The sequence below is a fragment of the Heteronotia binoei genome, chromosome 8 (assembly GCF_032191835.1).
Source record: "Heteronotia binoei isolate CCM8104 ecotype False Entrance Well chromosome 8, APGP_CSIRO_Hbin_v1, whole genome shotgun sequence".
Classification (NCBI taxonomy): domain Eukaryota; kingdom Metazoa; phylum Chordata; class Lepidosauria; order Squamata; family Gekkonidae; genus Heteronotia; species Heteronotia binoei.
Genome location: NC_083230.1, coordinates 104245300 through 104267734, shown reverse-complemented (window position 1 = coordinate 104267734; position 22435 = coordinate 104245300). Strand labels below are relative to the sequence as shown.

Here is a 22435-nt window from a genome sequence, read left to right as displayed (position 1 = left end):
TCTGTTTATATTCTCTCTTCCTAATGCTAATTGGCCAGGAAATAACTACAAAGAAAAGGAAAACATACGGAGTGGTTTGAGAAAACACGGTTTCTTTTCATTAGTTACTGGAAGGTTACATATATAAGTATCTGTCAAGACATATATATAATAGTTTCAGCATTATTTCTGGTAGCTTTGCGATCAATTTTTTAAAATTACAATTGGTTTAGCTTATGTCACATGGAATGACATGATTATAATTACATTTAATTATAAAATTACATTTACTCAGGGCTTTTTTTTGTAGCAGGAACTCCTTTGCATATTAGGCTACACCCCCCTGATGTAGCTAATCCTCCTGGAGTTTACAGTAGGCTCTGTACTAAGAACCCTGTAAGATCTTGGAGGATTGGCTACATCATGTGGGTGTGGCCTAATATGCAAAGGAATTCCTGTTAAAAGAAAAGCCCTGCATTTACTCACATTTGTGGCAGAAGGCAAAACAAAAATTGGTAAAGCAGAGTCATGTGCCTTCTCTTACCTTGGACTTCAGTGAGCCACTCTGACTGGTTGTAGTGTTCAGAGGCAATGGTGAGGGTGTTGAGAAACACAAGAAAGATCACTAGCCAGTAGAACACATTGGATTTGACAGCGGCTCGACACTTTCTTCTACAGAATCGATTCCATCTGCGCCAGTAGCGGCTTAAAAAGGAGAAAAGAAAGCCAGAAAATGTGTGCATGTGTGTGTGTGTGTTTCTAAGGGAATTCCAAATGAAACATCTGGGATTAGGACTGCAAAAAGTAGTTAACAAAATCTCCTGAAGTGACATACAACTTCCAGGATGAGATTGGCCCAACTACCTGTATCGAGGTTTTGCAAGGAAGGAGATATGAGAAGGCACAGGGCTCTTTTTGTAGCAGGAGCTTCTTTGCATATTAGGCCACACCTCCCCGATGTAGCCAATCCTCCTGGAACTTACACGGCTCTTCTTACAGGGCCTACTGTAAGCTCTTGGAAGATTGGCTACATCGGGGTGTGTGTGGCCTAATATGCAAAGGAGCTCCTGCTACAAAAAGAGCCTTGAGAAGGCACAGCTGCACCTTTTCAAGAGCAATAACCCAATGATTCTGCCAAATTTAGAGAGTCTTGCTAGATCACTATGAGGTTTTCTTGGAAATATGGGAAAATTATTATTTTTTGTTTAGTGCCACTCATGTTGCATGACACAGTGGCATCACACTGCAATATACACAAATTCATAGCGAGGCACAAGGCATCATAGCATCTGCTAAAACTGCCTCCAGCTTTTTCCTGCCTGATTTTTTTGTTTATTTCACCATTTCTGAGCACCAAGATGTTTTTGTGGGTTGCAAGGGCTATAAAAGCCTACTGTCTCAAACAACATGAACAAGCACATTCCTTTTTTTGTAGGTGCACACACATGTACCTTATGTTTTCATCAGCAGTAGCTTGGGGCTGATGCGTCAAACAGCTCAAGCAAAGCAGGTGTTACGAAGAATGAGAGAAAGAAGCTGTTTCTTATTTCTCTTAATGCATCATATAGAATCTAAGAGAGTATCAAATCACTGGCCCAAATGCCCAGGTTGCTGATTTAGCACTGCAAGATTCAGTTCCTGCAAATGGGCTCTTCAGACTAAAATTTGAAAACCAGGAATGGTTAGGTGCTAGGAGGTTATATCTTGTTTTATCAGCAGCTTCACCTATCTCAAGAGGGAAGGCAGCATGTAACCTAATCTTGTCATATCTCAAAAGCTAAGCAAGGTTGGTACTTGGATGGGAGGCCACCAAGGATGGCTGTGCAGAGGAAGGCAATGCAAACTACCTCTGATTCTCAGCTGCCTTGAAAGTCCCTTGCTGGGATCACTATCAGTTGGCACTTCATGTACACTTGATAGCACTTTACAGAGCATCAAGTTTACACACGCACACAGAGCTATCTCTATGACCTATCTCCATGAATGAATAACTACAGGTCTAATCATTGCCTGAAGAAAAGTCACTGGCAAAGCTGATCCAGTGCTGTTCTTCTGGTACGTAATTGTAACTGTTCAGAACTTCGACACTCACTCAGGTATTGCCCACCAAAAAAAATCCACCTCCTTTGTCCAAAATTATTTTCCATGGCCTTGTTAAAAGGGTTGAGGAACCTAGAGCCAAGGATACTATCTGATGACAAAGTCCATGAGCGCAATGCCATGTTACAACTCACTTTCCTGAAACATACAGCCTTTCCAGAGTGCCACAGTGATTTCTGAGGGTAATTACTAACCACACAAAGTATTTAAAGCTAATTATATATCTCCAAGCCTTCAGAATTTAGCTCGCTTAGCAACCAGTTTCCAAGCAACACTTGGCCCTTGGATAATAAAGCTGATTTTTGGAGGGTGTGTGTGTTGTACAATGCATATGCAAAATTGGATGTAAATCCTGTTTGGCCATTCCCATCTATTACATTTTAATCCAAGGTCAAGCGCACGTCGGCTGCGATCACACAGACACACACACAATAATGCACTTTCAATCCACTTTCAATGCACTTTCCAACAGGATTTTGCCAGTTCATACAGTAAAATCCAGTTGAAAAGAGCATTGAAAGTGGACTGAAAGTGCATGATTTAGCATGTGTATCGTAGTCATCATGTTCTAGGTCATCAAGTCATAAAATAATATATTATGAACATTATGTGGATTGTATAGCAAAATCTGAGATAGATCTATGCTTTTTCCACTTTAAAAAAAGGGTAAATGTAGTCCCCTGTGCAAGCACCGGTCACTTCCAACTCTGGGGTGACATTGCATCACAATGTTTTCATAGCAGACTTTTTGTTGTGTCTGGCATTTGTCCCCGAAGGTACAGCACAGCACGCCTGTGGGAGGTGCCTGGAAGGGATAAACACAGCCCGCCTATGATGATCAGTGGCGGGAAGTTTAATGGGCCAGGATTGGACCTGACCAGGAAGAAAGTTGTTCCGAGAAATGTATATAACAGGGGACCTGGCCCCGCCATGTTGTCTTTGTGATGTACTCGCTAATAAAGCATGTTGCCATCTGAACGTCTCCGACCTCTCATTCTTGCCCCACATAGCAGCCCTGGCCGAACCCCTACACAGACTCCTAGATAAGGGCGCCCCATGGGTCTGGGGAAAAAAGCAGGCCGTGGGCTTCCAGGCGGTCAAGGACATCTTGGTTTCAAATGAGGTACTTCACCATTTTGAGTCCCTCCCCATGATTATAGCCTGTGATGCTTCCCCTTACGAAGTGGGCACCGTCCTGGGCCACCAACTCCTGGATGGGAGAGAGGTCCCCGTGGCCTATTACTCTTGGACTCTGAACCAGGCTGAGTGCAAATACGACCAAATAGACAAGGAGGCATTGGCAATCGTGGCAGGCATATACAAATTCAATGACTACCTGTATGGTAGGCACTTCACGATTGCCACAGACCACAAGCCATTGCTCGGCCTACTTGCCCCAGACTACAAGACGCCTCAGATCCTGTCGCAGTGCGTCCTGCAGTGGAACAAGTTCCTCAACTCCTACACCAACAAGCTAGTCTACTGCCCCAGCAAGGCAATGGACCACGCAGATGCCCTCAGCCGCCTTCCGCTGCTGGATATGGACCCTGATCTGGCCCCGGCCCACCACGTGATGCTTCTGGAGTCTCTACCAGAGTGGCCCCTCCACACCACTGAGGTAGCCAGGTCCACAGGTAGAGACCGCATCCTTGCATGCGTTTCGAACTGGGTGGGGAGGGGTTGGCCCACGGGCAAATTGGACACTGAATTCAAGCCTTTTGTTTCCCACCAGGAGGAACTCTCCTTACACAAAGGGTGTATTCTGTGGGGATACAGAGTGGTGGTCCTTCCCCCACTCTGGAAGCAAGTACTCTAAGCCTTGCACAAGACGCACCCTGGGATAGTGCGTATGAAAGCTCTGGTGTGGAGCTATGTATGGTGGCCAGGGATGGATGAAGAAATAAAGGGGTGGGTTAGGAGGTGCCCGCCCTGCCAAGAGTCCCGGCCAACTCTGTCCAGCGCCCCCGTTCACCGCTGGGAATCCAATTGGGTGCCGTAGTCCTGGCTACACTTAGATTTTGTGGGGCCATACCAGGGGCAAATATTCTTTATCTTGGAGGATGCTTACAGGAAGTGGCTGGAGGTCATCCCAGTTGCTTCCACCTCCACCATGGCCTCAGTCAGAGCCTTACAGAGGGTTTTTTGCACCCACGGGATCCCTGATATAGTAGTGACAGACAACGGCACCACTTTTATATCCCGGGAGTTCCAGGAATTCCTGGATAGGTACCTCATCTGCCACATACAGTCCGCTCCCTTTCACTCTGCAACTGACGGCCAAGCGGAGTGCATGGTTCACACAACCAAGGAGGCCCTGGGTCGCATAGTTCAAGGGGATTGGGACCACCAACTGTCCACCTTCCTACTTGGGAACAGGATCAACCCTAACCCGGCTACGGGCATAAGCCCCGCTGAGTTACTCATGGGCAGGAGATTAACCACCCGGCTCGATAGGCTACATCCTGACTGGGCCCTGGACCTCTGCAGCTCCCCCAAGACCAGGGAGGCCACTAAGGGGTTCTTTCTGGGGGATCTGGTCTATGCCAAGAACTTTGCAAGCGGGCCGGAGTGGATACCAGTGCTGTGACTCACCGAGTCCTGCTCATACGAGGTCGTGTCGGAAGGGGAGCAGCTCCTCTGCAGACACATAGACCAACTTCACCGCCGCATCCTACTGGAGGAACTGGCAGGGCCAGGCGGAGTGAGGAATGGGGAGAGCACGGGACTACCACAAAAAGCGACCCTGCTGGGCTCGCCGGGTTCGCTGATGGAGGAGCCTTACAGGGACAGGGAGGGGGAGATACATCCGCAGGCTCGAGACAATGCTCTGCTGACCGCGCCCCAAAGTGAGGAATCAGCGGTTACAGAACCCCAGGCAGCAGCTCCAGATCCCCAGATTGAACCTTGGTGGTCGCACAGAGAGCGGCGGCTGCCCGCTCATTTGAAAGACTATGTATCTTGAACTAGGGGGGGGAGGAGTGTTGTGTCTGGCGTTCGTCCCAGAAGGTACAGCACAGCGTGCCTGTGGGTGGTGTCTGGAAGGGACGAATACAGCCTGCCTATGATGATCAGTGGCGGGAAGTTTAACTGGCCAAGATTGGACCTGACCAGGAAGAAGGCTGTTCCGGGAAATGTATATAACAAGGGACCCAGCCCCGCCATGTTTTCTTTGTGATGTACTCGCTAATAAAGCATGTTGCCATCTGAACGTCTCCGACCTCAGTACATTACACTTTTTTATTGGGTGGTTTGCCATTGCCTTTCCCAGTAATCTACACTTTCCCCCCAGCAAGCTGGGTACTCATTTTACCAACCTCAGAAGGATGAATGGCTGAGAAAACCTTGAGCCGGCTACAGCAGATAAGAACTTATAGCATTCTTTAATGCATAAACAGCTGAAAATATATGGTACCCCTACCATGGATTCCTAACTACATGGTCCATTCTGATGTCTATTTTCTTCCCACAGCTTCATGTTTTTATAGCTATGTCAAAGAGAATGCCATACAGAAGGTGGTCTTGTCAACAAATCATTATTAAAATTTCCCTTTAACAAACAATAAGCAGTTGATGGATCTTGCAAAAATGGTAAAGGGAATATTCAACCAGCCTATTGATCAACGTATTTAGTTAGCAGCTTACTATGGCTAGTGATGACTATTTGTAACATCAAAGGGATACATGGGACCAGGGAGTTTTTTTGCAGCAGGAACCTCTATGCATATTAGGCTACACCTTTCTAATGTAGTCAGTCCTCCAAATGTTTACAGGGCTCTTCTTGCAGGACCTACTGTAAGCTCCAGGAGGGTTGGCTATATCAGGGGGGTGTAGCCTAATATGCAAAGGAGTTCCTGCTATAAGAAAAGCCCTGCATGGAACATTCACATAAACACCAAGGGTTAACAAATTTTAAGATGTTACTTACCTAAACTTAGATTTAGAGATCCGATGTCTGAAAGAGAAAATTTACCACATGCTATAATTCTCTAGGTTCCAATTAACAACCGAGAAGCAAGATTCTATACGGATGCTATTTTCTATTAGAGCTCTATTCCAATCATGGCTAAAATAAATGGTAATAAAACAGCTTAAATTCATTACTTTGATATAAGTAGTTCATAGACTACTATTTTGGCTGTAATGCAAGACAGGAATTGAGGAGGGGGCACTTGTCAGTGGAAGAACACCTGCTATACATAGAAAATATCCCAATCTTTAGCATCACCAGCTTAAAGGATCTCAGAGTGAAAGTAATGGGAAAGAACCTTCTACACCAAAGACCACAAAGACCTACTGCCATTCAAAGGAGGCAATTGCAAATTAGAGATAAAGACTAGATATATTAACTGGCGTAAGGAAACTTGTTTTCCTGAAGACTCATTCTCTGTCTAGGGCATACGTCTTGCGGCAGTCCCGTTTTCCTGAAGACTCATTCTCTGTCAGGTAAGGAAGAGCCACAAATGGACACCACCATTAAAGTCAAATTGCCCACAAAGAATGCATTTCTTCTGTGGCCTTAGAACCACAGAATAACCAAGTCAGAGGCCAACACCTGCTTACAGTGTGCCTAATAATTTCAGACATAAAATTATGCAACATCAGGGTATCTACAGTGGATTAGGCATAATAGCCTCTATCTGATAAGAGTCTATCATGTTCTAGTTGTGCCTCAGATGGAGATGCCCACCCCTGTTCACATTTAAAAAACACATCCTGTGATTCAATGGATCCTGAATCATGGATTATTATATGGGCGGATGTCTTGGTGAACATATGCATCCACATCAGTCATCTCAGTTCAGAAACTTGCTGTGGAATACATGTTTGTAAAATGGTAAGTAGTAATGTAATCCAGTGGCAGCTTTAAGACCAACCAAGTTTTGTTCAAGGTATGAGCTTTCGGGTGCATGCACACTTCCTCAGATGCATTGAAAATACAGCTACGGAGGGACTGGGCACACACATGAAAGTTCATACCTTGAATAAAACTTTATTGGTCTTAAAGATGCCACTGAACTCTTAACTTTGTTCTACTGCTTCAGACCAACATGGCTGCCCACCTGGATCTATCTTCATGTCATGTCACTGAAATTTGTATTTCCATGGTCTGGAACGTGGACTCCAGCAACATAAGTGTTTTAAATGTGAGGCAAACAATACAGTCCCTCAGCTCATTTCCTGGCAATTACTATGGTGGCGGCGGCAGCAGCAGCTGCTCTAGTGATACTGAAAGAAATTTAATTATCTTTCTCCCCTTCTTGGTTCCTGGAATGCTGTTTAAGAACCCTTGGTAATGGAGTTTCCCTAATGGAGGAGGTGGAAATGAGAGTAGGGAGAGAGAGAGAGAGACCCTCCACCTTTAATGCTGATGTGGTAGCAGCTAATATCACACAAGGGCGTGTGTGCGAGGAAGGGGTTTGGGATGTCATGGTGATTGGAAGAAGAGTTGGATTTATACCCTGCCCTTCACTACCCAAAAGAGTCTCAGAGTGGCTTACAATTGCCTTCTCTTCTTCTCCCTGCAACAGATACCCTGTGAGGTCGGTGAGGCTGAGAGAGCTGTGACTGGCCCAAGGTGAACCAGCAGGCTGCATGTGAAGGAGTGGGGAATCAAACCCCGTTCTCCAGATTAGAGTCTGCTACTCTTAACCACTACACCACAGCTGAATTCTAGCATGACATCCAACCTGGCTAGTAACCGGCTCAGAATAAACCAGGTTTTGAATGAATTGACTCAGTCTATTTACATACAGAGGGGGAGTGAAAATCCTACTCTCAGTTCCCATCTTTTAGTGCTGTTTGGCTAAGTACAGTGCACAGTGAATTAAGAGACTGTAACTGACAGAGCTTTTTTTGAGCAGGAACACACAGGAACGCAGTTCCAGCTGGCTTGGCATCAGGGGTGTGGCCTAATATGCAAATGACTTCCTGCCTGGTTTTTCTACAAAAAAGCCCTGTGTGAAACAGTGGTGATGTCAGGGGATGTGGCCTAATATTCAAATGAGTTCCTGCTGGGCTTTTTCTACAAAAAAGCCCTGATAATTGATATGGTAGTGGCCTTGAAGGAAGTGGAAAAGGCATCTTATAACGTACTTTGTGAGGAGAAAAGAATCCAGTGGGACCAAAACTAGTCATTTTCTTTAACAGCAGCAAAAGTCCAGTGTGTATCCGCACACTGCAGTAGAAGACAGATGGTTGAAAATTAAGAGGTCTCACCAAATTTATCACTGCCTAAAGCATGTTAGAACTTTAAACTGGATGCGGTTAACAAAATTAAAATTAAATTCCATTGAGTGAATTTCAATGATACTTCTTTGCCATTCACTAAAGGGACTGAGTGGCGTTTTGAAGAACATTTTAGTTAATTAAGTTAACAGATGTGGCAGTTGTTCCAATCATCATGCATGTGATAATTGTCTCTCTGGTATATTCAGAACTGCATCTAAGTAACTCCACTGCTCCAACAGGTTACTTAATAATTCCCCTAGTCCTTTGCTATTTCACATCTGTTGGCTCAACATCCTTCACTGGCTGAAATCACTTGGATACAGTTAGCATCAGTCACAAGAGCAGTGACATATTCACTCAGCAGTTTTGGTTATTCAGCACTTTCCTGGACTTACACTCCAGTGTATACTGACAATGCAATTGATTCCCCTCGTATTGGTATTCTGTTCATAAAGCAGGCAGGAATAGCATAGCTGGTGCCCAACCAGAAACAAACCATTTTATGTGCTTTTCTTTGTCGTTTGCAAACTACCTTAATACTTTAAGCACACTACAGTCTTTGTTCTCCAGGCAGAAATTTGGGCTGGTTGAAAACAACAAGGGAAAGGAAGAAAGCTACCCAAATATTCAAAGCAATATCGGTTATGCAATATAACCAGGGCTTTTTTTGAGCAGGAATGCACAGGAATGCAGTTCCGGCTGGCTTGGCATCAGGGGGTGTGGCCTAACATGCAAATGAGTTCCAGCTGTGCTTTTTCCTGTGTGAAACAATGGCGTCATCAGAGTGTGTGTCCTAATATGCAAATGAGTTTCCTACAAAAAAGCCCTGAATATAATCATTCTGTATTCCTCAATTATTTCTTTTCCATATTTATCTGCAGGTGGAATTAGAATGGAAGTTTCACAATAAGGTGCTATATTTCACATAAAAATCTGTCCCTACCGGCAAAATCCTACTATATATGTAAACCTTCTTCAATAAAGGTCTTCTTTCCCTCTACAATTTCCTCTTTGTCTTAGTCTTTTCAGGGTAATTAATTACTTCCTACACCATAAAGTCAACACCATTTTTAATTTTATCATTAGTTAGCATTCTAACACTATTACAAAATGCTTATCATGACAATAAAAGGGTCAGTGCCTTGACTTACTGAATGGTAAAAAAAAATTTACTCTCAAGTTCCCTCTCCCAGAAAGAGTGGATAATCAAGCATTTATTCATTAGTGTAGATGTAGAAGAAAACAGGAATGTCTGGAGAAAACCGAATTAATCACACAGGAAGGAGAAGAAAGGCAAGAACTTATTAAAGGGGCAGCAGTCCAGAGAATCCTCAACTGTGTTTTAACTATCCATATGGGACAGGTTGGTACTGCATGTAAAGTAGGAAAAACATCACAACAAATGAAGTCTTTAAAAAGGTAATAAAACACAGAAATCATCATCTGGAGGATCTCTGCAAACTGCGTGAACAACTGATGGCACATTGAATAGTTTATGCAGAACTCACCCCATATTTATTGAAAAGTCCACCAAATCTAAATATCATTTGCACCTGAAGCTCTTTGACAACAACATGTGTAGATTACTAGTAGATTCTTAGTGAGGGGACTTTTTGCAAAACGTTGAAGAAGAACCTTTGAGCTTTGAGTACATTATGGTAGCCACAGGGCTTTTTCTGCAGCAGGAACTCCTTTGCATATTAGGCCGCATACCCTTGATGTAACCAATCCTCCTGGAGCTTACAGGGTTCTTATCCAAGGCTTACTGTAAGCTCCAGGAGGATTGGCTACATCAGGGCCTAATATGTAGAGTTCCTGCTACAAAGAAAAGCCCTGAGTAGCCATAACTGATTTTGGTGAAACAATAGGACTGGGATAATTTCTGAGAAACCAGAGGATTTTCACCATTCCATGAGAACTTTTGAATCTAGATGCTTCCCAAACTGGTTTCAGTCATAAACATGGGACCCAAACAGCCTTGGGTTGCCCTGGTGGAGGACCTGTCACAGGAGATCAAAAGGGGCAGTGCAGCTCTTGTTGATTCTACTGGGCCTTTCAGCAGCATTCAATACCATCAACCATGGTATCCTTCTAGACTGCCTTTTAGAGTTGGGACTGAAGGACTGCTGCTCAGCTCCTGCGTCTTTCACCTATAGAATAACACAGGGTTCTGCTATTTTTTTGTTATTATTTTTAATGCAGTTCAAGTTGCACAATTAAAAAGTTAACAAAATTTGAAACAAAGTAGGAGTTGTGTACCTTTAAGACCAACAACATTTTATTCAGAATATAAGCTTTCGTGTGCTCCAAGCACACTTCATCAGATGAGGAAACGATTTGAAACGTTTGATTTCCTCCATTTTGTTGTTAAGCTATTTTTTGGTGGTTGTGTTGTTGGTACTTCAGAATATGTAATTTTTGTCTTTGGATTATGTAGCTTTGTTGTTTTAAGCCCAATGATAATTGTAATTTGTATATTTTTAATTTAAAAAGGACAGAATTCTTAAAGCTCACGGCTACAGGCAAAACCCTTCATACAGTCAGTTTCTGCCAAACAACAAGAAATGAGATTACATCCAAGGGTTCCTTCCTTCCTTCCCATCCATCCATCCATCCATCCATCCATCCATCCATCCATCCATCCATCCATCCATCCATCCATAGTATTCCTGGGACTCCCAATCTCATTTGCTGCTGTTACTTGAAATTGTTCAACCAAAATTTGTATGCTTGGCATAATTTACTCAAGCTGGAGATTTTGGCATGATTTAGCATAGAATTCCTGAACCTTTGGATGTGACCCATAGGACAGGTATCCACAGCAATAATGTCAAAGACCGAGCTGGGGATATTTAGGGAAAGGCAGGTTTGGGCAGGATAACACAGGAGCCAAACTGTGCATACTGAAAAGTGAGTTTGGCACTGGAAGAAACGATAGAACCTTCACAAAAGCAAAGTCCTCCTTTCAAATGTGCTTTTGTTTTTAAATTCCAGCAGGTACCAAATGTCACACAGACCAGTAATCACCTCCTTTCTTTGCCAGACTTTGACAATGAATGTTCTAAGGGGCTACAGAAATTCTTCCTCCAGCCAGAATAACATAACTGTCCAGGGAAATACTCTGACAGTTTGGTGGCTGTTGCTGAGAGAGCAATTTCATTATTTACCATATTTCCAGGATGCAGCAGTTGCAAGTGTATAGCTCTCCCCATCCCTCCCCGGGTTTTATTGTTTTGAGTTTCCTCTCTGGAAATCAGGCTGATTGTCCTCTCTACAAGCAGAAATTCTGGGCAGAGCCAAATCTCCAAAAATGGATCCATTCAATTTAACTGATCATTTTAGCCCATTAATCCTTGTTGGTTCAATAGCTTCAGCCCTGTAATTTTGGCCTCTTTGAACAGGATGTTTCAGCAAAGCGATTCCACTCAGACAGAAAACTATGACTTGGATGCTAATTTTTCCCAGAGTGACACCAGCTGAGTTGACCTTAACTCTAGGAATGTTCTTAATTCCAGAAGTCTGAGACAACTATGGTGAGACATGATAGCGGTTTTTGAAATTATGCATGGGGTAGAGAGAACTGACAAAGAGAAATTTTCTCGCTCTCCCAAGTTACCAAAACTCAAGGGTACCCAATGAAGCTGATGGGCAATAGATGCATGAAGGACAAAAGGAAATACTTTATATTGAGAGTGATTAAAATGTGGAATTTGAATTTGGTGCCAAAGGATGTAGTGATGGCCACAGGAATAGGCAGCTTTAAAAGGAGATTAGATAGATTCATGGAGAATTGGTCTATCAGTGGCTATGAGCCTATAATACAGCTGGTTCTTAGGCATGGATGAGGCGAGCTGGTACTGATAACAAGCTCTTTATTGGGTACAGCATGGTAGATGGCTGCACTAACAAGACTGGAGAACTGTCCAATGGGGCCTTAACTACATACAGTACTGGGATCCCACGCTAGCACGTTATTGGGTCATTCGAACCAGTAGGGGGCCTGTGATTGGAGCAGGGCAGTCTGGATTTGGACCCTACTGGCCATTGTTCCTAAGTCCCCAAGCTCAGTCTTTCAGGCTCCAATGAGCCAGGCAGGAACACCATAAATAACACATTGACTCACATACATAACAGAGCCATAGTGTCTGAGAGGAACCTCTGAATCCCCACGCCAGAAAGCAACATCAGGAGAAGGTCTTGGCCTCTATGCCCTGTGACTGGCCCTACAGAGGAACTGTTTGGCCACTGTGTAAGACCGGATGCTGAACTAGATGGACTACTGGCCTGATCCATTAGGGTTCTTCATATGTTCTTATGCTTGATATCATAATATATTTTGTTCACTAACCTTCTCTCAGCTGCAAAAAAAATAACATTTTTCACATAGCTGTCTGCAAAGACTCCAAGGTTCTTGTCTGTCAGATCCCTGGTGCACCTCTCTTGCTAATTTACACCCAGGATAGAAGTGAATCAGACTTCTGTTTTGATAAATGGGATTAAAGTCCTCCCAGGCAAATCAAAATGACTCATGCTTAATTTATTTTCCAAAATCCTTTCTGGTGTCCTTAACGCTGCTAGTACTTTAGGGTAGCATTTCTCCCCTCCATTTGGATTTGGAAATACAAGAAAAGTAAATATTCAATGCTTGTGATTGCACTGAAAAGCAAATAAAATAGAATGTAACTCTGTGGAGGTGGTCAAACCCCAGAAGCTATCCTACTTTCCCAAAGAGACACTTAACAAAAACACTTTGGAAAAGTAGCTTTGCTGTTATTAAGCCAGTCTAAATTTTCATTTTCACAGCACTTCATGCAAGAACGAAACAGAACAGACAGTGATTTGAAACTGCCACTCAAAAAATTATTTTCCCTGCTCAATTTCTTTAGAAAGCGAATGGGCCATTATCATAGGAACACACATGCAACAGCAAAAGGAAGCTTCAGAAGCAACCTTTGGTTTGGAAAAATCCCAGGACGGAAAATAGTGTCCTTAATGAGGTGCTGGAAGCCCGGCTGTGATCTGTTTTGCCTGGCAAAAAGTGTATGTTCTGTGATGGGCAGGGCTTTGGGGGGGGGGGGGAAGCCCAACAGAAACTCATTTGCATATTAGGCCCCACCCCCTGACATCACCATTGTTTCACACAAGGCTTTTTTGTAGCAAAAACCCAGCAGAAACTCATTTGCATATTAGGCCACACCCCTGGCACCAAGTAGGGTTGCCAAGTCCAATTCAAGAAGTAGCTGGGGACTTTGGGGGTGGAGCTAGGAGACTTTGGGGGTGGAGCCAGGAGACATTGGGGGCAGAGCCAGGAACAAGGGTGTGACAAGCATAATTGAACTCCAACAAGGGAGTTCCAGCCATCACATTTAAAGGGACAGCACACCTTTTTAAATGTCTTTCTTCCATAGGAAATAATGAAGGATAGGGGCACCTTCTTTTGGGGCTCATAGAACTGGATCCCCTGGTCCAATCGTTTTGAAACTTGGAGGGTATTTTGGGGAGAGGCACTAGATACTATACTGAAAATCTGGTGCCTCTACCTCAAAAAATAGCTCCCCCAGAGCCCCTGAAACCTCCAGATCAATTCCCCATTATACCCTATGAGAAATATTCCACATAGGGAATAATGAAGACGTTTCCCTCTCCTCCACACCCCCCCCACACTTTTCGCAAATCCGATGTAGGGGACTGGCTCTCTAGTCACCAGCCAGCTTCTTCACAGCAACAAAGACACAGACACAGAAAGTTGAAGCCTTTCACCACCTCCGGAGGTGCAAAGGCACATAGTCCTTTGGGGCGGGGCAGGAAGCAGCCTGGGAAAGCTCCGGCTGCTGTGATGGAGCTGGGTGGGAAGGGGAGGGGCAAGGAGAAGCTGCTGTGATCCGAGGTGAGAAGGGAAGGGAAGGGAGGAGGAGGAGCATCAGGGATCGGTGGGAAGGGGAGAGGAGAAGCTGCTGGGATCTAGGCTGCGTGGGAAGGGCTGCCATTCCCCTCGCTTTCTGGATTTTTGCCGAGCGGGGGGAGGAGGCTCCAAATTGGGGGTCCCCCGCCCAGGCGGGGGATTTGGGAAGCCTAGCACCAAGCCAGCTGAAACTGTGTTCCTGTGCGTTCCTGCTAAAAAAAAAAAAGCCCTGGTGATGGAACATTTGAGGAAACTTAATGACCACCTTTGTCCATATCTCGGCACTATATTATGGGACACAGTGGTTAGTGCTGGACAAGGAGCTGGGAGAACCAGGATCAAATCCCCACATTGGCATGGAAGTTTGCTGGATGACCTTGGGCCAGTCACACTCTCTCGTTCTAACACACTTCACAGGTTCTTATGAGGATAAAATAAGCCACTGTGGGTCCCAACTGGGGAGAAAGGCAGGATATAAAGGAAGTAAATAAATAGTAAGTACCAGGGCTTTTTTTGTAGAAAAAGTCCAGACGGAACTTATTTGTATATAAGGCCACACCCCCTGACACCAAGCCAGCCAGAACTGCATTCCTGTGTGTTCCTCCTCAAAAAACGCCCAGGTAAGTACAGTAGAGAGCACTGCTAGGCCCATCATATGTAGGACATTAGAAGGAAATGAATCTTGCATTATATAAGCCACTGAACCAACAGGTACTTTGGCAATATTTTGGAGAGAAAAAATGTCTCTAGTCAGACTAAGGCTGCTTTCCTAGACATATTTACTAACAAACTGCTGCCATCTCCCCCCAATTCAATCTATCAATACCATTTATTGGGAATACTTAGTATTGAACCCAAACTGGATTAATTTCTGAGCATACAGGTTTAGGACTGCACTATAAAGCTAGCATTCTAGGGAAAGATTGCTCTAATCTTATACATCAAATCCTCCGTTAATTGTGCAAAGATTTGTTTATGCCACTGGATCTCTCCGTTCTTTAAAACATTAATGTAACTAATGCACATCTCCAGATAATTCCTACTGCTAAGAACCAGATCAGATGCAACACAGAGTTCAATTTTCTGTTTTTTTCCAATGAAGGATGCAATAATTAGCAGGAGGGAAGAGACTCTGCTCTTAAGCTAAATCTTCCCTTCCTGCTGTTTGTCTGCTAAATATCTGTGTCACTCCCTCCAGCTATTCTTCTTCCCTACAGAACTTGGATCTATGGTCATGGATGGGAGAGCAGTTTGTGCGGGAAGTAAATTTTAGCAGACTAACGGTAACAGAGGGGATTGACATTTTCTGCATTCTTCCTCCCCTCAAAAAAAAAATCATGACAGAAAACAGACACAGAACTCCATGAGACCTATTATCCAAACTAGATATGATACAGGAGATCCAAGACTGGGATCTGTCACATTAAAAAAACCTTTCAGAACAGCTGTTGGAGACCTTCGAATCAGGTCAGGAAAAAAAGCACAGATGGGCTGATAACACAGGCAGTTTGTGCAGACTCAGAGATGCCTCAGAAGCTGACCTGAAAAATCCTTCCAAACATGAACATCTGCCACCCGTCCCCATCCCATACTCACCCTGTCCTCTGGTATCCTCAGAGCGGCTCAAAAAGCTACCACTGTCAAAGTGGTTGCAAATTTTTGAGCCGCAAGCTAGTCACCTCTTCAGTGTCTGGATACGCCAGCGAACAAGCAAGGAGGATTGATGGTGTGAACTCACCAAGCCACCCCAAGCCACGTCCAGCTTTTTAAAACAAAAAACTGCCCAGAGTGCATGTGTGTGGCAACGCACATGACCACTCAAATGTATGGGGGAAAAAACAAACCGAGTGATGGGGATGGTGCATGACAGCCGTCTAATTGTGCCCGTGTTGCCCCGTGGACGGGATGGGAACAGCTTGTAGGGGAGTGTGTTGATGGTTCGTGATGCCTCTTTCTGAGCCGGCCTGATTTGGGATGCCACCCAGTCGCCCCAAACTGCCCGTCTGTTATCAGCAATGAATAGCCTTTTCTGTGCCATTTCCACACTCCCAGCCCCTATTCACTTTGTGGAGAATAGTCACAAGTACTATAGAGGCTGATTTAGGTAAGGAAATGAAGAAGGGTTAAACACAGTACTCATTTTTTGACCCAGTTTGTGGGCCCTGCACAGTTTCTATGAATTTTAAAAAGTGATACAACTAATCCTGAATCTTCCTTGCCAGGTCTTCATTGAGTTTCAGTTGGGGTCCACACAATTCCCTTCAGCCATGGTGGCCTCAGAAAGAACTGTGTGTGCTTCCATAGATCTTTTAAGACTATTTCTGTTACTTTATAAAATGTGGTGCTGGGGCTTTGATTTGAAGGGGAAGACAAGACCAGGAGAAAGAGGCTATAATTCTTCTCCTATAAGGCATTTTCCTACTGAAAGAACCTGTCCCATGCATCCACATCTGCTACAAAAAAACTTATATGTACTGTTACATGTGCCCCAATAGAGGACCCATTAGATTTGCAAATTTCAGTGGCAATATGGTCCATGGGGAAAGCTTTTAAATGCTTTTCTTCACCCACATCACTCTTGGCTGCACTTGTATTTTGTAAACAAGAACACTTTCATCAATTTTCAAATAATCCCTTAACTATTCCAAACCCATATTTTCTAATTGAACTTGCAGTCCTCTAGTTAACATTGATTCCCCGCCCCTTTCCCTGATTCTTGATTCCTGCTTCTTTTGTCTCTTACTTATTTCCATTTGTTCTGTCTCACAACTGCTTCCCTAGTTTCCTATGAGCCAATGTTATATTTATAAACAGGAGAAGAAGATGAAGATGAAGAAGGTATTGGATTTATATCCCGCCCTCCACTCCGAAGAGCCTCAGAGTGGCTCACAATCTCCTTTACCTTCCTCCCCCACAACAGACACCCTGTGAGGTGGGTGGGGCTGGAGAGGGCTCTCACAGCAGCTGCCCTTTCAAGGACAACCTCTGCCAGAGCTATGGCGGACCCAAGGCCATGCTAGCAGGTGCAAGTGGAGGAGTGGGGAATCAAACCCGGTTCTCCCAGATAAGAGTCCGCACACTTAACCACTACACCAAACTGGCTCTCCTCTAAACAGGAGGGGTTTTTTGTAGCAGGAACTCCTCTGCATATTATGCCACGTCCCCCTGATGTAGCCAATCCTCCAAGAGCTTACAGCTCTTAGTACTGGGCCTACTGTAAGCTCCAGGAAGATTGGCTACATCAGGGGTGTGTGGCCTAATATGCAAAGGAGTTCCTGCTACAAAAAATGCTCTGTTTATGAGACATGTCTGCCATGTATATTCTGGCATCTGCCAAGGTGCGAAGGAGAGAGAAGGGTCTGCAAAGACCTGGGAGCAGAAGTCACAGCACATGTCCCCCACATATCCCTCCATTTTCCAAGAAAGGCTCTTTCTTTTCATGCTTTACAGGTTCATTAGAAGGTGCCAATGTAGGTGACACATATGAATTGACGTTCAATGTACCCTTAGGATATTATGTGGGGAATTATGCTTTTGAGAACAACTTTGGTGCATCCAGCTCAGATGATCTCTGAAAGAACCAGGGGTTGTTTTGTAGAAAAATAAGTGGCGGAGATCATTAGCATAACATTAGCATATGCTCCCCCCCAGCCAAAAGCAACTCGATGAAAGAAAGGAAAGCCCCAGGTGAGCGAGGCCTGCTTGGGCTGGCTAGAGATCCAGCTAGCCCAAGCAGGCTTCATTCGCCTGAGGTTCTCCTGGACCACCCCCTTCTTCCACAGTCAAAAGGCTAGCGAGCCACCTGCCTCCCAAAATCACATAAGAAATGGAGAAAGGGTGATGTGGGCTTCTCCAGGGGTTAATGAGGGCTGCTGGGGGCATGGCAAAGCCCCTAGTGGCTGGCTGGCTGCCTGCTCTTTTAATCCAGGGATTGTTATGCAGCTGCACCTACTATTCGAAGGACAAGGTAGGTGGGAAGGAAGAGGGGGAACTGTCAGAAAGGTTTAGGAGCTGTGCTCCTGTGAGCTCCTGCTGAATCTGAGGCCCGGAAAGAACCCTGTCGGGAACTTCTTCTCAGGGCATTCTCTAGAGGTAAGTATCACATACAATTCTTCTCACTTCTGTAAATATGGATGTCAGATTTCTTTTCTTTAATGGGGAGGAATGGGAATTGGAAATATGCAGAGTGCTGATGCTCACTTCCTGGTGCAAGAAATATTCATAATTCACTATGTGAAACTCTGATGTTCTCAAACAAGGGAACACCTTATTCCAAATGTCCGCTCGTTCAGAAGAAGGTGTCTCTGGCAAAGCTACCTGCGAAACAAATCCTTAAAGTTTATTCCTTTATATTTGACAAAACACAGAAAACACACACATATATGGATAAACTCACGCCAGCCGTGCTCCGCAGTTTTCTCCCTCAATATCACCTCCTGCCACATTATCAGTGTTGACAGATTCTGTTTCACTGGTGGGCATGCTCACTGCAAGAGTCAGAGGGAAGAAAAGAACAGAATGTTGGTGATTAGTCTGCAATACGTTAGAAGTTGGTGGTACTAGCTTAGCAAAAAGGCACAGGTTAATAATGAAGAGCGAAACTGCAGATCTTGGACTTGGCACAATTTGGATAAAAATCTCAGGGGAGCTCTTGGGTAAGCACCTACCGTCAAATTCACTTGCACTGCATAGGGAGAGCCTTATTTCATATAGCCCTATTTCATAAAACTATGTAGAAAAGGAGTGGAATTGGGTGCTTCCACATTGTGACTCTTTGCATGTGAATTTTGCTATGCTTACACAGTAAAAATCCAGTTGCAAAGTATGTTATTTAGTGTGTATGAACACGCCATTTGATTTTGTAAGTCTCTATGCAATCAAAATTATTTCCATATATACCCTCATACTGAGGGTATGCCTACCCATGACTTTTGCATCATATGTATGGAACAATTAACATGGTTAGGCTGCATCTCACCCTGTGTCCCTTTCCTACTTCTGAGGTTACTTTAGCAATACAATTAGGGCTGCCAAGCCCCCAGTCCGGGAGGGGGTTCCCCCACCTGGGAGGTTCCCAATCCGCCGGCCCACATTGGGCTGGCAGGGGGAACTTCCCCTGACATTGTCAGCGCGATGACATCACCCAGAAGTGACATCATCACGCCGGTGACTTCACATCGTGGCCACTCTAGGTGTTTCCGGTAAAACTCGATGGTTTTCCCAGAAGCTCTAGCTATTTGGGAGGGAAAATTCTATGGTACAATAGGTACCATAGAATAGGTACCATAGAGTTTTCCCCCTCCCAAATGGCTAGAGCATCCAGGAAAACCACAGTTTTTTCCTGGAAACGCCTAGAGTGGCCACAAGCACTGGCATGATGATGTCATTTCTGGGTGACATCATTGCATCAAGCGTACGCGAAAGTCCCCCGCCGGGCAACGTTGGGGACTTGGCAACCCTAAATACAGTTGTTGCCCCATTTAACAAATAGTCAAAGCGATGATATTCCCAGTAGTAATGTATGGCTGTGAGAGCTGCACCATAAGGAAGGCTGAGTGCAGAAGAATAGATGCTTTTGAGCTGTGGTGCTGGGGAAGAATCTTGAGACTCCCTTGGACTGCAAGAAGATCCAATCAGTCAGTCCTAAGGGAAATCAACCCAGACTGTTCCCTGGAAGGTCAGATGCTGAAGCTGATGCTCAGTAACTTTGGCCACCAAGTGAGAAGGGAGCACTCCCTGGAGAAGATCCTGATGCTGGGAAAGACAGAAGGCAAAAGATGAAGGGGACGGCAAAAGATGAGATGGCTGGACAGCATCACTGATGTAACAAACATAAATTTGAGCGGACTTTGGAGGATGGTGGAGGACAGGAGGGAGTGGCGTGACTTTGTCCATGGGGTCGCAAAGAGTTGGACTCGACTGTGCGACTGAACGACAATTTTCATGTGATATCACATAATGAGTTCTGAAATTTTAGGGGAGCCCTTACCCTGGCTATCATTCTACAGCTATTCCATGATTATCAGAGTCTTGTATAAAGCAATGTTGAATAGATGCATTCCCTGAGCTATTTCCCCTAAATCATACATAAAATATTTTCTTGCTTTTTCTTACACTGCATACCACTCGTTACTTCCTACTCCCCCTCAAGACCTTTTTCAATTCAGCAAAATTATTGGTGAGTTTTTGTGTATAACTGTCTCTGTGAATATTCAGAGGTCTTAGAAAAATTCCTGATGCAAAGAATAACTCACAGACCAGACACAAAGCAGCATGCATGGCAGATACTATGGACAGAGCCAAACCGGGGCATTGAAGGAGAACCAGAAACAAACCCAAACAAAAGTGATCATGAAAAACTGCAACACTTTGGCAACCTCATCTTTGTATTTTGGTATGTAAAAAGCCAGAGACAAATAGAATGCCAAACTGGTATGCTGAGTATTTGGGTTAAGTGTATCCTTGCATCGTGTGGCATATGATAAAGCAAGTGGTGTGACTCATTCACAGGGCACCCAGCAATTCAGCCTACATCTACCATACCATCAGTCTGTTCACTTTTGGCAGCTTTGTAGTAGTAAGTTGAATAAAGATTGACTTCCATGCTGGGCACTTGGTGTAACCATTATGCATGCCACTCGACCAAGTCACACGTCAACAATTGTGGGAAGAAGGCAAATGGGGAAAAGATATTTTGCTTTTGTTTCTGTTCTATACTTGTTAATTTGAGCAGGGCAGGCAATGTCTGCATGCATTCTCGATCACAATTAGGGTGCAGAGAACAAGAGCAAAACCAAAAGGGTATGGAATAGATTCATATAAAACTATTGAGAAGCTAGGATGCAGATACACATGACAGTGGTTTTGGAGCAACACGAAGCAATGCTTCAACTTTTATCATCTGGCCAGTCATCAGCCAACCTATGATAAGCCCCCCTTCCCTTGAGCTCATCTATATATCCAATAGCCAAGTTTGGTCCCTACCTGCAGATAACTAGATCCGCAGATCGGGGCCAGACCAATGCTAAAAAGATTTTTCTGCAAACTTGAGGGACCCCGTAAGTTTGCAGAAAAATCTGAAAATTTAATAAAAATATATTGGGGGGGGGGGGGTTAAACTGGTCCCCATTTTTTTTAAAAAGCATTGTCTGAGCATGCACAGACAATACTCTTACCAGTATAGTTGGCTGTGTCTGCTGCAAGGAGCCGCTCCAGGCCTGGCTGCTGTGGTGGAGGACCCCTGGAGAAGCTCTGATTTGCCATGACAGAGGACAAACTCTGGGCCCGGGTCATGTGCTGCTCCAGTCCCAGCTGCAAAGCAGGGGGCATTGGGGGCTGCTCCAGGCCCTGCTACCATGGCAGAGGACAAGCTCTGGCCATGGCCACTGCAGTGGAAGATGCTGGGGGCTGCTCTAGTCCTAGCTGCAGGGGTGGAATTCTAGCAGGAGCTCCTTTGTACATTAGGCCACACACCCAATGTAGCCAATCCTCCAAGAGCTTACAAGGCTCTTTTTTGTAAGCTCTTGGAGGACTGGCTACATCAGAGGTGTGTGGCCTAAAATGCAAAGGAGCTCCTGCTAGAATTCCACCCCTGCCTAGCTGTCATGGCGGAGGACACTGGGAGCTGCTCCAGGCCCAGCTGCCACAATAGAGGATACCAGGAGAGACTTCCAGGTCCAACCTCTGCTGCCAATCTCAAAGGTGGGTGGTGGGGTACAGAGGCACTGCCAGGTGATAGAGGGAGATGGGACCCCCCCCCCCGACAAGTCTCATCAACAGTTTAGGCTGGGGAGGGGAAAATGGGGGACCTGCACTGGGATTGCTGGGAGTAGTCAGAGCTGCATTAGAAGTGATGGTGGGATGGAGATGCGGCAGGCCTGGCAAAGGAGACAGGGCTCAGGCAGTGTGGGGCTCAGGCAGTGGGGGCAGGGGGGAAATGGTGGTTCCAAGCTCGCTTTCAGTGGAGGTGATGGATGGGAGGTGTGGTGGACTCTCTGAGAAGAGCAGTGATGGAAGGAAGGAGTCATCGTGGGTTCCCACTTGTGATATTCTATTGACCACTTCGCTATATACCCACCATAATGTAGATCAATGAATCCCACAGTGGCTGTTCTAGAATACATGAATAAGCTTCACTATGCTATATTGTGTATTATCATACTTTGTATTAGCTGCATGGGAGAGTGCCAAAGGAAATTACCTCATGAAGAAGTAATGGAGAAAATA

The 22435-nt window shown here is 44.8% G+C and overlaps 1 protein-coding gene across 1 annotated transcript in view; it reads right to left on the bottom strand.

Annotated features, from left to right (window-relative positions):
• LOC132575754 (voltage-dependent L-type calcium channel subunit alpha-1C-like) overlaps window positions 1-22435 on the bottom strand; it is a 621373-nt gene that overhangs the window by 165137 nt on the left and 433801 nt on the right. The window contains exons 10-12 of the mRNA XM_060244444.1: window positions 18606-18696; window positions 6005-6031; window positions 524-684 (exon numbers count right to left, since the gene is read on the bottom strand). Coding sequence (XP_060100427.1) covers window positions 524-684; window positions 6005-6031; window positions 18606-18696 — 279 coding nt within the window. The remainder of the gene's footprint in view (window positions 1-523; window positions 685-6004; window positions 6032-18605; window positions 18697-22435) is intronic.